Raw genomic sequence first — 15,264 nt, 5'->3', positions numbered from 1 at the left:
ACTACTTTTACTGAAAATAAGTTTGAGAATAAGTCTGCTGGAGGATCCTTTTTAATATGATTATCCCCCGCTGGCCAAAAGGGGATTCTGTCCCTCGAAGGGTGCTCACCTTCTGAAATCAACTCCTCTCACAATTGTTGGAGGAATTTCACCAAACTTGGTAAAAGGCATTGTTATATGTCGCTAATACGCAGATTGTTCTTTTGTTCAATTCTGTCGCATTTTCCCAGAGTTTTGACCCTTGATTAACAACCTTTGACAATTTCATGAGGGTGTACGTTCTTCTGAAATCAGCTCCTCTCACAATTTGTGAAGGAATTTCACCAAACTTGGCAGAAGGCTTTGTTATATGACCGTTATACACATATTGAAATTTTGTTTAATTTGGACAAATTTCACCAGAGTTATGCCCTTGATTATTAACAGACTTGTACTTTGGCAATTTCATCAAGGTGTGCTTGCTTTCTGAAATCAACTTCCCTCACAATTTTTATCCCCTACTGGCTGAAAGGCCCGAAGGGGGATTATGTCGTGGCGATGTCTGTCTGTCCGTCCTTGGAAGGGTGCTCACCTTCTGAAATCAACTCCTCTCACAGTTTTTGGAGGAATTTCATGAAACTTGGCAGGGTTCTTTGTTATATGTCCGTAATACACAGATTGTAATTTCATTCAATTCAGATCATTTTATCAGAGTTATGGCAGAGTTACCAGCGGGGGATATTGTGCTCTCAGAGCACTCTTGTTTATTTTAAAACAACTAGTAAAACCACTAGATGACGGTGCTTAACACCTTTTGCTCACGGTCTTTCACTGTTGTCTCCTTTCCCCTCAGGATGAATCCCTGGATCACTTGCACAATAAGCTAATCAAGGTGTACACTGCCTGCATGGATGTTTCAGAGCAAGCTTTTTTCCTCAGCTCACGTCAGCTGCTTGCGGCCATCGAGTTGTACTTGCACAACCTGCTGGAAAAGTTTGAAGGACTTACAGAAGAGGAATTAAAAACCGTAATGAAGGAGTACTTCAGAGAAAGGATGGTCAGGTTAGAACCTGAAGGAAACACACACACACACACACACACACACACACACTTGTTTAAACACAAGCTGTTCGTGCAAACACTGTTAACTGGCTACACGTCATTTTGGTACACTTTAAAGGTGTTCGGTTACTGATTGTAGCTCATTTCTTGTTGTGGATAATTAAGTCTCGTCCCCACCCCATCAATAGAACCAAAACACAGCTGACGTGACCTGATATTATTTTGGTTTCTGGGGATTATTCTCCAGTTAGGCTAAGGGTGATGATACACGGGGCGACTTTTTGGGCAGTGTTGCTGGGTAACTGCGCTTCGACACTTTCCCATTGAGATTGGGGCAACATCATTTCTATCTGAACGGTTTTGATCGTTTTGGGCAACTTTTTATTAAGATCACCCAATCAGAGTGCTAGCAGTGAATCACATGACCACCTGAGAGCTTCTGAAATTTTCAACAAAGATGGCGGCGTCTAACTCAACGGCAGTGGCGCGAAGAAGAAGAGAGACGACTTATATCTTTTTATGGCGGTAAGTTGTTGTGTGTAAACACAAAGTGGTGAATTTACCTCATCAAACACTTAGAAAACCAACAGACATCCATTTTTATGCTCAGGTTGGAATTAAGACATCGATTTTTTTCAGCTAAGTGTAAACTGCCGTTAGCTAACCACTGCTCCATAGAGACTGAATGGGATTTAGCTAACTAGTGGTGGTTTTTGTTAGCATAGCTGAAAGTTATTGCTAGCTATGTAGGGATAACATTAGCTCTCTTACGTCAAGTTAAAAGTGACGGGCAGCTCATGTTTTTTTTGTGAGTTGTAATAGAGATTGTCAAACTTATCGTCTGATCTAAAAGTGACAAAAGTGACAGCTGTAAATGTTTCAGTGTCCATCTTTGCGGTGTCTGTCTCCCTGGCAATAGATTTGCTCTAATCTGATTGTCTGTTGCCCCGAATTGGTTGCCCTGTGTCTCACCTGGTTGCCCGTTGCCAGCAACATTGCCCAAAAAGTTGCCTCGTGTATCATCACCTTTAATGTATATTCATTATCAGCCTTTTAAAACCCAAAATAAGAGTGAATAAATATAAGTGTTCACCTGCAGGCCCCATTCCTTTACACTGATTGTGAAAGAAAAAGGTTTCTGCAACAGATGGGGTGCATGTGGATGGTGCAGCATTGATAGAACCAAATAAACTATTTACTAGGCAAAAAAAAAAAATCAAATTTACACAGTTTTCCACTCACATCAGCCAGGACATGGTTAATGTCTCATAATTGCTTCTTTAGTTTTGTACTGGAGCTTCGAGGCTAATGTAGCTTAAAAGTTACAAAAATCTATTCTGTACATTATATGTACCTAACCAGAGATCCCCCTGGGTTCTGAAAAATATTCTCCACTTTTTTCCTTGAAAAATCAAGTCAAAGAAGTATTTGTCATTTTTTTCTTATTTTTTCTTCACTTTGTCTGTATTTTTTCTTCGTTACCGACTCAAAGCGGATTTAATCCAGGTTTATACCAACCAAACTGGCACAATTCAATTATTTGTACAGATACAGTGAGGCCTCTCCATTCCATAGAACATCTGGGCTCCACTCCAGACTCTAATAAGAGAGACCTGATTTGGGGCCCCTGTGCACCATCAAGCTAAAATAAACCTCTTTAGTTTGAGCTCACTGAAGGTTATTTTAGCAGGGAGTTATTCTAAAGAGGTATTAGGACTCCCTTTAGCCTTTCCTTCAACACAACACTGGATTTACAATTGAACAGAGTCGAGAAGAATCTGGGAACAATCAACGAAGGAATCCGAATTTCCCCTCGATTTACGAACCGAACACAGAATGACACCACGTTTTACATCATACGTTCGCCACGGGGACTCAACACGCCACGGGGACTCAACACGCCACGGGGACTCAACACGCCACGGGGACTCAACACGCCACGCTGCCCAAAACATAGCTCCCTTCAGTTGCTTGCCGGCTGATGGTATTTTCACTTTGGCAGGGTTTTTATTTATTTATTTATATTTAGTTTTTAGCCTAACACGCCTTAAATTTAAAGTCCATTTCAAAATTATTAGCACTGGCGCATGTTGCCATAAGAGGTTGCCCAAAGTACTATATGCAGTAGTGCCAATAATTATGGAAGATCTCAGCCATCTTTCCCTACCTATTATCTACAGGAGCCTTGTAGCTCTAGTATGAAACAAAAGAATTGAGTCTCAGCAGACATTTATCACCTGCAATTAGATTTTTTTTGCCTAACTATTCATTTACAATGTAAAACAATAGGTTTTCATTCATGTACAAAAAAGTCACTCCCAGTTACCCTGACACAGCCTTTATGGATGTGGGGTTGGAGATATGAGACTGATATCTAACATCATCCTCTGTAATAACATGTACTTATTTTTTTTGTGGTCCGGTTTCCATCAAATCCTGCGCTCTGATTGGCTGGCGAGTGGGTCCGTAGCCTACGGTACAGACCCCAGTTACGGACCCCGGTTACAGACCTCTGGCGACTCGCTCGTTCACAACAACAACAAACATAGTAGTAATTTTTGTCAACATTTATTTTCGCATTCCTCAGGAGAATAGCATTAATTTTACAGCATGGATAGCGATAACGACAGTCTTCACAGCGAAAGCGAGTTTTACGACCCTGAGGAAGAAGAAATAAAAGAAAACATTTCAGGAGAAAGCTGAAAACCTGTAATTTGCTAATGCCGAGCAAAAACATGGCTGAATCCTGAATGACTCCTATTTGTATAAATAGGGGACTACATAGGCGACAAAATGTAGTTGTTTTCCTGCCATGGAAGTGCACTTGTATACCGAGGAGGAAGCCATTTGCATTACAGCCGTGAATGAGGATTCAAAATGGCGGCTCAGCTCAGTTTTCCCTTTCGGGCGCGCTCGTTTTCTGTTAGAATTTGGTAAAGAAAAAAAATATTATTTACCAGCTTAAGGTCGGTCCGTATGGTGAAATACCGTGACCTTGGCCTTGAATACTGACCTCCGCCCAGAGGGCCTTGCTCAGTACTTTCAAGACCTCGGTCACAGTATTTCACCATACGGACCTCCCAGCTGGTAAATAACATATATATATTGACCGAGTTAGGTCGGGCTGGACGGGAAAATATTTGGCTTGAGGTCATGCTGTACAAATGACCAAGAGCCAAATATTTTCCTGTCTGGCCCGGCCTAACTCAGTCAATAAGTACATATTATCATGTGACCTTTTTTAACTAACATACACAGTGAAAAACAATGAACAACGGTGTGCGAAAAACGAACCAATCAATTTTTATTTGACTGACAGCAAACCATTTATAGCTGAATCACCTTTGGACAAGTTTGAAATAACAGTTTGAATTCTATAAAATACACCTGATGTTGCTGTTCTCTCAAAATGAAAACATTTTTAAGAGAACATCTTTCGTAAAAGTCAGTTCAAAGTCAGGTTAGTTCATGGAGACGACCTCAACACAAGCCCGTTAAATCTACACAAAAGAACTTTGATTTTAAAACAAAATAGAGGCGAGTTGGCAATCGAGTCAGCTCAGTCTTCATCTGACGATGACTTGATAACAAAATGTTGGGTTGTTTTTTTTTTCAGAATAATGGATGTGACACGAGCATCTGGAAATGAAAACGGTGCAGGGGAAGCGAGGGAAATGGGTCCGGGGCCGCATACGGCTTCAAAAATCCATATCTGTTCAGTCACGTGACTTTTCTCAATGGTTTTATTAAGAGTGCACACGCAGGTCCGTACGGGTCATATGATAATCTTGCATCTCTTTGAAAAATGGATCCTGGATCATACATACAGCCCTCACACATACAGCTCTGTCACAGATAGGAGTCAGTTTAAAAGTTGCTATAAGCACTGTTTCACTGTTTGTCTCTCCATTTCCCCAGGGATAGAAAGGAAAAAGAAAGGCTGAAGATGATAGCCGAGGAGGAAAGGCGGCAACAACGTGCTGCAGCGAAGCAAGAGCGAGCTCTGTTAGAGTGTAAGAAACCTGTAAGTTCAAACCTAATCACACAGCGACCCACAACAGATCTTTCTCCCTGTGAGATGAGTGTGTCTCTTACACACAACCCCAGATGCAATTTGTTCTTTGTTTTTGTTTTGTTTTTTCAAAATTAAGCAAAGTGAGATTTTAAGTCTGCCACTTGTCTTTTTTTCAGAAGGGAAAGAGGCTCATGTGGCGGTCCTACATAGAGAAGAAAGGCTCCAAAGGAGAAGAAAGTAAATCCAGACTTGTCAAGAAGGAGGATGAACTTGAAAGCTACTTCTTCAGAGAGTAACACTATACTGTAAGGTCCAGAAATAAGCATTTAATATTTTTGTGTTATTAGCGCCATGCTGTAGTCCGATAGTGGGCTCCTTGGGATTCTTTCAGCAGAAGCTGATCCGGCCCGCTTTCTGGATGACGTTGAGTCGAGCAACACGGTTCAGCTGCTAGATCGTCCTCAGACACAGCTACAGTCAGACTGTCTTCATGCTCTTCACTCAGCACCAAGAGGAAGGTTCAGACCCTGAGTTACCAGGAGGGCGTGAGCTCAGGGTGTCCATCAGCTGGAGGTCGGCCTGAGCTTTTACAGCTCGGAGACTTATGAGGTCGGATCAGCGTGGGCTCAGAACTAAGTCCGCCAGTCAGGCTCGTCACAGGCAGAGCTTCACACTGGACAAGCCTTCAGTAAGGGAAGGGAAAGACCTGGGCAGTGATGTTGCTAAAGTCTGGAATCCAAGGCAAAATGTGCAGAAAACCATATTTAAAAATCCTCACCCTAGTTATAGCGATATCAGTTTGTTCTGACGTAATTCCCTTACTGACTTTTCTTTCCTCATCAAAGATTTTGTGTTCAGAGTTAAACATAGCCAATTTTTCTATGCTTTTTTTAGGATTAAAAGATCCCCCGTTCAGTGTGAAATTTTTATTTAATACCATTTTCTTGAGTACCACAACTAACAAAAAAGTTACCACATTTTTGCTGTGAATGTAATTCCATTACTGAAGAACTACCCACCTGTAAATAATCTTTAATAATAATTCTTAGACTTAGATGACCTTTATTGTCATTCAGTCTGCAACAAGTGTACACAGAACAAAATTTTGTTGCAGTTTGGCTCAGCACAGAATTAAATATGAAGTGTATTAAATTAAATTATGCAGCAGCAAAAATATTATAAAGTGCTGTCGCAGGATGACCGGCGATGGAGCAGACGAGGGACGTTTTTTTCCAAACTAAAATCTTTTTCTTTTATTTTTTCCTTCTTTTCTAAAAGTGCAAGTATTTACAATGCAAATCCCAAAACATGCAAAACAAAAAAAAAATAAGCAAAATGAGAAAAATAGCGGGCGGCACGGTGGTGTAGTGGTTAGCGCTGTCGCCTCACAGCAAGAAGGTCCTGGGTTCGAGCCCCATGGCCGGCGAGGGCCTTTCTGTGCGGAGTTTGCATGTTCTCCCTGTGTCCGCGTGGGTTTCCTCCGGGTGCTCCGGTTTCCCCCACAGTCCAAAGACATGCAGGTTAGGTTAACTGGTGACTCTAAATTGACCGTAGGTGTGAGTGTGAATGGTTGTCTGTGTCTATGTGTCAGCCCTGTGATGACCTGGCGACTTGTCCAGGGTGAACCCCGCCTTTCGCCCGTAGTCAGCTGGGATAGGCTCCAGCTTGCCTGCGACCCTGTAGAAGGATAAAGCGGCTACAGATAATGAGATGAGATGAGATGAGAAAAATAGCGGCAGGAGCGCCAGACTATGTCCTAAGACTCTGAGCACAGACACAACCTTTCTTCACAGAGCTCTCCATACAACTGAGGCACTGGGTCTTTTACAGAGATAGCCCCTCCCTCAGGTAAGCCCCATTCACAAAAATAAATCAATTAACTAAATAACAAGAAAATAAAGACAAAATAACAATTCAAAGAAACACAAACAAAATACATAATCACCCCAACATATTTCCATTCGCCAAAACCCCTTCTATGGCTAATAAAAATACATTCACCTCACCCACTACAAAACACCCCTGTTAAAAATGGTTTGCTCCTCAAACCAGCGGGAAACCCCCTACTTAATGTCCATGGAACATTCCCTCGGTTTGCTCCAACGAGGAAGTAGAAGTGTGCTGACAACTTTCGTGAGTATGAATTCTACAGTTTTACAAAAATGTTTTACAAAATAAACATCCATGATTTGAAATAGCCAGTGTGTAAGTAGTGATTATTTACCCTAAAAAAAAATCGCTAAAACAGATGAGAGTTGATAATGGTGATCTGAAATGCGCGTTTGAAAACGCAAGTGGAAATGGGGAAAAAAAATGCTACTCAGAAATGCCGGTAGGCCTTTCCCTGCACTCTTTGTAACAATTAGGCAAAAGTTATGGCAAACTGTGGTTAATGACAATGAACCAAAAACAATACATACAGAAAATGAATGGAAAGGGAGACAGACAAGTGGCGTCAAGGCAGCATGTTGGTTAATGCCAGCTAATGGCTGCCTGTATGCTATTGCCTGCATGAGCGTCACAGCTCAGTCTGTGACATCCCCCCCCCTTCTGAAGATGCCCCTTGTGGCACTCTAGAAAGAAAGTCAGCAGTGGTATTCAGTTTCCCAGACCTGTACAAAACATCAAAATCAAAAGGTTGCACAGCAAGGAACCACCTAGTGATTCTTGAGTTAGTGTCTTTCATTCTGCCCAACCAAGACAATGCCCTATGGTCAGTCTCTAAAACAAACTTTTGCCCCAATAAGTAATATTTAAAAGAGTCCAAAGCCCACTTAATCGCAAGGCATTCCTTCTCAACTGTGGAGTAATTGCACTCCCTTGGCAGCAGTTTACGACTGATGTACGCTACAGGTTGCAAATGTCCATCAGCATCCTGCAACAACACCGCACCAAGGCCCCGCTCAGAGGCATCAGTTTGGACGGTGAAAGTCCTGTCGAAGTCAGGGCTGAGGAGCACAGGCTCCCTACACAAGGAGTCCTTCAAGCCCTGAAACGCTGCCTCACACTCCTCAGTCCATTCAACCTTATTTGGCTGACTTTTGCGTGTGAGCTCAGTCAACGGAACTGCTCTCTCTGAAAAGTTAGGAATAAAGCGTCTATACCACCCAACCAAGCCCAGGAAAGAGCGCACCTGTTTCTTGGTGGTGGGGCGCTCAGCGGCCTTGATAGCCTCAACCTTCCCAACCTGAGGCCGAATGACACCCCGGCCCAACACATAGCCAAGGTATGCCGTCTCCTCCCTGGCCAATGTGCACTTCTCAGGGTTGACGGTCAGGCCCGCCTCCTTCACCAAGGAGAGGACATGCTGCAAGTGTTGTAAATGCTCCGCCCATGTGACGCTGTATATGCAAATATCATCCAGGTAGGCGGCAGCAAAGCCCTCAGTCCCCCTGAGGACCCTGTCCATCAATCTCTGGAACGTAGCTGGTGCTTCATGTAATCCAAAGGGCAGGACCGTAAACTGATAATGCCCAAAAGGTGTCCTGAAGGCTGTCATCTCCTTGCTGTCCTCAGCCAATGGCACTTGCCAATAGCCTTTACAGAGATCAAGGGTGGTCAAGAACTTTGCTTTGCCAAGGCGCTCGACCAGGTCATCAACCCTCGGCACTGAGTAAGAGTCGAACTTGGCCTGGGCATTGACTTTCCTGAAGTCCAGACAGAACCTCAGGTTGCCGTCCTTCTTAGGAACGAGGATGATGGGGCTGCTCCACTCACTGGAGGATGGCTCGATCACCCCCAGCTCCAACATCTTGTCCAGCTCCTCCTTCAACACAGGAAGTAAACTCTCTGGAACCCGGTAGCAGGGCTGTCTCACCGGCTGCTGGTCCTTCAGGATGATGCGGTGCTCCACCATCTCCGTCCGTCCCGGCTGCTCCACAAAGAGACCCACGGGCAGGATGGCGGTCAGCTCCTCCTGACGGTCCTTGGACAGGTGGCTCAGGTCCAGCGTACTTCCCTCCTCACGGCACGGCAGGTACTGCTCACTGTACTCCTCTTCCTCCTCAATGGCACGGATGAACAGGGCAGATACCTCTGGCTGTTGTTCCTGACGCTCATTCCATTTCTTCAGCATGTTGACGTGGTACACTTGATGCTTCTTATGATGGTCTGGCATGTGGACTTCATACGTCACTTGTCCCGTCTGCCTAGTAATGGTGTAGGGCCCCTGCCATTTTGCCAGCAGTTTGTTGTCGGAGCTGGGCAGCAACAGCAGGACCTTGTCACCAACCTGGAAGCAGCGTGTTCTGGCAGAACGGTCATACCACGCCTTTTGCCTCTCTTGCGCCCTCTGCAGGTTCTCATGCGCCAAGGCCGAAGCAGCAGCAAGCTTCTCCCTCATCTTTAGCACATAGGAGATGATGTTGGTGCCACCAGATGTCTCACCCTCCCAAGTCTCCTTAAGCACATCAAGAGGGCCTCGAACCTGGTGTGCAAACAGGAGCTCGAAGGGGGAAAATCCTGTTGATGCCTGGGGAACTTCTCTGTAGGCAAAGAGCAAGTATGGTAGCCACCGGTCCCAGTCCTTGCCAGAATCAGCCACAAACTTCCGGAGCATGCTCAGGAGGGTCTGGTTGAACCGCTCAACAAGTCCGTCGGTCTGTGGGTGGTAAGGAGTGGTTCTGATACGCCTAATGCCCAAAAGGTCATAGACCTGCCTAAGGGTTTTGCTCATAAAGTTGGGGCCCTGATCAGTGAGCACTTCTCTGGCGATCCCTACTCTACAGTAGAGAAGAGCTGCAGCATAGCTGTTGCAACTCGCTTGGCTGTTACATCTCTCAGGGGAAAGGCTTCGGGGTATCTTGTGGCATAATCACGTATAACCAAAATAAATCTATTTCCTGTCTTGCTCTTTTCCAGGGGTCCTACTACATCCACTGCAATTCTCTCAAAAGGTGTGTCAATTACAGGTAGGGGAATCAATGGGGCACGGGCAAAGTTCTTTCCTCCTGACAACTGACACTGAGGACAAGACTTACAAAATTCCTTCACATGACTAAACAGACCTGGCCAGTAAAAGCGTTTGCTTATTCTTTGTAAAGTCTTCATGTAGGCCAAGTGTCCAGCCCAGGGTATTGTGTGACCCAGTTCCAGCACCTGCCTACGATATTTCTGGGGAATCAAAAGTTGCAGTCCATCCTCACTGTGTCTATAAAGCAGGTTGTTTTGCACAATGTAGCCCTCCTCACCTAACACAGGAACATGCCAACACCTTCCTCAGCTTCCTTAAAACTCTGTCTCAGTGTGGGGGTCTACACGCTGTTCCCCTGCCAAATAACCATTAAAATCAATGTCACTCGGTTCAGGGGGGTCAATAAACTCTGCTTCCACTGAATTTTGCTTCATTGTGTCTTCAACTGTTTGTCTGCGCCTATCACACCTCTGCTGTCTAGTCACTGTGGGCTCAACAGGGACATCTTCATCAAAATAAGGCAATTCAGTGAGGTCTGCTTGCTGCTCCCTAGCCTGAGCTCCTGTTACCACACCACACCAAGCAGTCTTGTTCACCAGCTCTAACAACACTGGAAGATCCTGGCCTAGTAGCACTGGATATGGCAGCTTAGACACTAGTCCTACTCTCAATAGATATGTCTGTCCATTAACTCCGACATATACATCTGCTGTGTCAAGGTCACTTTTATCTCCGTGCACACAAAAGATAGTAAGCTTGTCGTTGCAGTTTTTAAACTCTAGGGGGACTAGGTCAGCCTGCACTAGTGTTTGTGAACAACCTGTGTCTACCAATGCTTTAACTGGTTTCCCATTTAGCTGAATGGTGATAACAGGATCTCTGCTCTCCAGGGTGTTTATAGGAGGGATAGGGTGGGGACCATAGCATAAATGGCTGTATTTTGACTTCCTCAGGGGACAAGCAGGGCTCTTATGACCTTCCTGGCCACAATTAAAACAAGAAATGGCTTGGGGTCTAAAACAGTCTGAGGGGGTTGGTGGTGGTGGTGGGGCTCTACTATGACTATTGGCAGTACCAGAACAAACTCCCTTCCCAAACCCAACAGACTTACCCCTCACATTTTGATCAAGCACTCCCGCATAGCAGTAGCCTCGGGGACCTCTGTGTGCAACCACGTAGCTCTCCACCAGCGTTGCGGCCTCTGCTGCGGTCTTCGGGTTGCGCTCCCTAACCCAGGTCCTCACATCTGGATAAGTCAGCCATAGTCAGCCGGGATAGACTCCAGCTCACCCGCGACCCTGCACAGGATAAGCGGAAATGGACTGAGAAATGTGTGTCCCAGAGCCGTCTCTAGGCCTGTGTTTTTTGTGTAGAGATCAAAAACCTGTACATACAGCAAGAGCTCCCTGGGGCCTAGTGTAGAAAGGAAAATTCAGCAGACCTCTCTGACATTTCTTAGTTGTTGGAAAAAAATTTAAATAAGTGTGAAAATGGCCAACTTGGCTTGTCCCACCTACGACCTTGGTTTGAACAAACGGTGTTATTTCTCCACTGAAAGCCAGCAGACAGGATTAACCCTCTGTGCACGTCATGGGTATGAGTGTGTTTAAAGAAAATACAAGTCAACTCGATGCAGCTTTTCATCATTTCGACTGCAGCTCAGCCAAAGTAGGTGTCCCACGAACTTGCGGTCAACTCTGTGACGGTGCTGAATTCAGCCCCAGCGTTGCCACGGTTACTCAGATACAAGGTTTGCCTGCCTCATGTTATCTGGCAGGGCAACAGAACAACATCTCGTACACATGATTGTGTGTCCTGCTTTTGGTGTTTTTTTTTTTTTGCGTGGAGTTGAGTGTGTAAAAATTGAAGCATACCATTTTTACATGTCAACTCTGTGACAGTGGCTACATCTGTGTGATTAACTGTGGTAAGTAGTCAGTATGATGAAACAAAGTGCCAGCCCACTCCCTTCACACACATCATCCTGGGTGATAGTACAGTAGGTTGATACCAATGGACATGGCAAGCCATCTCATCTCATCTCATCTCATCTCATCTCATCTCATCTCATTTCATCTTCCACTTATTCGGAGCCGGGTTGTGGAGGCAGCAGTCTGAGCATGGAAGCCCAAACTTCCCTCTCCCCAGACACCTCAGCCAGCTCCTCAGGAAGAACACCGAGGCGTTCCCAGGCCAGCCGAGAGACATAGTCCCTCCAGCGTGTCCTGGGTCTTCCCCGGGGCCTCCTCCCAGGGGGACATGCCTGGAACACCTCCCCAGGGAGGCGTCTGGAAGGCATCCGAAAGAGATGCCTGAGCCACCTCAGCTGATTCCTCTCGATGTGGAGGAGCAGCGGCTCTACTCCGAGCTCCTCCCGAGTGACTGTGCTTCTCACCCTATCTCTAAGGGAGTGCCCAGCCACCCTGCGAAGGAAACTCATTTCGGCCGCTTGTATCCGTGATCTTGTTCTTTCGGTCATTACCCAAAGCTCATGACCATAGGTGAGGGTCGGAACGTAGATCGACCGGTAAATCAAGAGCTTCGCCTTTTGGCTCAGCTCCTTCACCACGATGGACTGATAAAGCGACCGCATCACTGTGGAGGCTGTGCCGATCCGCCTGTCGATCTCACGCTCCATCCTTCCCTCACTCGTGAACAAGATCCTGAGATACTTAAACTCCTCCCCTTGAGGCAGGACTTCTCCACCAACCTGGAGAGGGCAAGCCACCCTTTTCCGGTCGAGGACCATGGCCTCGGACTTGGAGGTGCTGATTCTCATCCCAGCCGCTTCACACTCGACTGCAAACCACCCCCAAAAAGCCCAAAATTTGTCAACTATGTGACATCTAATTTCTGGTAGCTTTAGCATCGCCAGTGCTGATGGATCCCACAGTGCAGGCTATAATTCCACCAACAACGTCTACTGATGAAGCCAAATTCTAGACAACAAGCCGTTTGATTTTGACATTAAAGGAGGAGGCGCACAAAAAATAACAGGCCTAGTTGAGTTATCGCATCTCATTATCTCTAGCCGCTTTATCCTGTTCTACAGGGTTGCAGGCAAGCTGGAGCCTATCCCAGCTGACTACAGGCGAAAGGCGGGGTACACCCTGGACAAGTCGCCAGGTCATCACAGGGCTGACACATAGACACAGACAACCATTCACACTCACATTCACACCTACGGTCAATTTAGAGTCACCAGTTAACCTAACCTGCATGTCTTTGGACTGTGGGGGAAACCGGAGCACCCGGAGGAAACCCACGCGGACACGGGGAGAACATGCAAACTCCACACAGAAAGGCCCTCGCTGGCCACGGGGCTCGAACCCGGACCTTCTTGCTGTGAGGCGAAAGCGCTAACCACTATGCCACCGTGCCGCCCTTAGCTGAGTTATTTAGTCCCAGATTAAGAGAAAAAGTTATAAGTTAGTATTTTCTGTCATTTATACAAAATACTTAAGGATCACAGCCCCCGGGGAGTGCATTACAGCAATAGATAGTAGCTGGTCGATCTGTCACAGAGTTGATGTCTCACAAAATGATGTATGTGATCAGTGTTGAATACTGAAAAATATAAACGCATGTGAGCGCAGCTCTGCTGTGGACCTTTCACTCAGGATGTGATACTGTCATCTGGCAGTAAATTTATGCCAAAACCCAATATACTTCATTTTTGCCCACTGTAAATGTCTCAGTGTTCACAGAAACACTCAACTAACTGTGCTTTATTTATATTTAAAGAATATTAAGTATTTAAATATTTATTTATTTATAAGTATTTAAGTATTAAGTATATTAAGTATATATTAAGTATTTAAATATTTAAATATTTGTTTATATTTAAAGAACATTATTACTTGTTCAGTAATCATGTATTAAGTAACAACTCATTAGTTTAATAGTTCTGAATAAAATACGGTCAACAAGCAAACAATAATAAAAGGCTAAACTCATAAAGATTAATTCAGGCAGTGGTGTAGCTGCCTAAAACGTCACTATCATGCGCCGCTGATACTTCAAGGCCCCAGTGAAAGTTGAACGCGGGTTTAGCACGGAGACTCATTTAGTTTGTAAAAAGAAGAAAGAAAATGTGGTTATTATTAGAAAGTTGTTCTAATTGTCTTTGATGTGTCGAAAAATATCCACGATGCGTTGTGTATTTCAGCTGCTGTCGTACTTGTTTTGTCATTAAAACGCTGACAGAAGGGACTTTTGCTGACGTTTAGCTTAGCACGCTAACCTTTATTTACCTTTTCCTGAAGTAGTCGACGGGTTGCATTTTAGTCAAATCTGCATTACGTAAGAGTTCATTACTGAACATCTTTTCCTCCTAAAACCAGACCTGGCCAGAAACAGGGTAATTTTGTGTTTAAAAAGAAAAAGACAGCTTCTTCCTTATTATTTCCGAATGGATTCGTTGGAATTGAAACCGAAAGTGGATCCTCAGCAGCAGCAGCCACTCCGAGTCTGACTGGAGTTTAGTTTCCCTGACTGAAGAGGAGCTCTGAGATCCTGAGCAGGATTCACCACCTCCAAAACCACAAGGTTAACATCATCCCACTCTGGCATGACTTGTCTCAGTTAGGCAGGAAAAAAAAAATCAACCAAGCTCAAGATCATCATAAAGTGAGTTCCTAAAGCATGTGATGTCTGTGAAGCTTCTCAGTCATCCAGGTCATGGTAAACTGTGGGTGGTAAAAGAGAGCAACTGGACTCGCTTGAAGATTCTTGAAGACGTTTCACCTCTCATCCGAAAGGCTTCTTCAGTTCTGTCTGACTGATAGGGAGCATCAGGTGTTTATCCTCTCATGGATGAAAAGCTCCTCTACGGTGTGGTTGAGTCCTCCTGTTGGTGTGGGTCACTGGAGGCTGGGTGTGATTGTGACAGAGAATCAGAATCATTGATCACCCTAACGACTCTCGAGGCCGTTCACATCCAGCCCCCAGTGACCCACACCAACAGGAGGACTCAACCACACCGTAGATGAGCTTTTCATCCATGAGAGGATAAATACCTGATGCTCCCTATCAGTCAGACAGAACTGAAGAAGCCTTTCGGATGAGAGGTGAAACGTCTTCAAGCAAGTCCAGTTGCTCTCTTCTACCACCTACAGTAAAGCATGTGATGTGAAACTGTTAGACTGAGTTTGGTCCTGTGCTGTTTCAAATGCATTTTAACTGCTAATTGCATGTTAACTACCTTATTTCTGGGGGCAGGTATTAATATGTTATATTATTAATAATTGACCAGTATTAATAGTTTTTTGGGGGGCAGCCATGGCCTGAAAGTTAG

General features: G+C 44.9%; 2 protein-coding genes across 3 annotated transcripts in view; both read left to right on the top strand.

The window, feature by feature from the left end:
* Positions 1–5,884, top strand: part of LOC132895969 (cilia- and flagella-associated protein 100-like) — a 58,532-nt gene extending 52,648 nt beyond the window's left edge. The window contains exons 12-15 of the mRNA XM_060936700.1: positions 833–1,041; positions 4,960–5,065; positions 5,233–5,361; positions 5,451–5,884. Coding sequence (XP_060792683.1) covers positions 833–1,041; positions 4,960–5,065; positions 5,233–5,352 — 435 coding nt within the window. The 3' untranslated portion in view covers positions 5,353–5,361; positions 5,451–5,884. The remainder of the gene's footprint in view (positions 1–832; positions 1,042–4,959; positions 5,066–5,232; positions 5,362–5,450) is intronic.
* An 8,101-nt stretch (positions 5,885–13,985) lies between these two features.
* Positions 13,986–15,264, top strand: part of cmtr1 (cap methyltransferase 1) — a 39,712-nt gene continuing 38,433 nt past the window's right edge. Inside the window, exon 1 of one of the 2 annotated variants that reach the window (XM_060938570.1) lies at positions 13,986–14,516. The gene's annotated coding sequence lies outside the window, so the exon portion shown is untranslated. Of the gene's footprint in view, positions 14,598–15,264 lie in introns of both variants that reach the window. The other variant, XM_060938569.1, reaches the window with a different exon arrangement.

The sequence above is a fragment of the Neoarius graeffei genome, chromosome 13 (assembly GCF_027579695.1).
Source record: "Neoarius graeffei isolate fNeoGra1 chromosome 13, fNeoGra1.pri, whole genome shotgun sequence".
NCBI classification, from domain to species: domain Eukaryota; kingdom Metazoa; phylum Chordata; class Actinopteri; order Siluriformes; family Ariidae; genus Neoarius; species Neoarius graeffei.
This window is presented reverse-complemented; position numbering and strand designations above follow the sequence as displayed.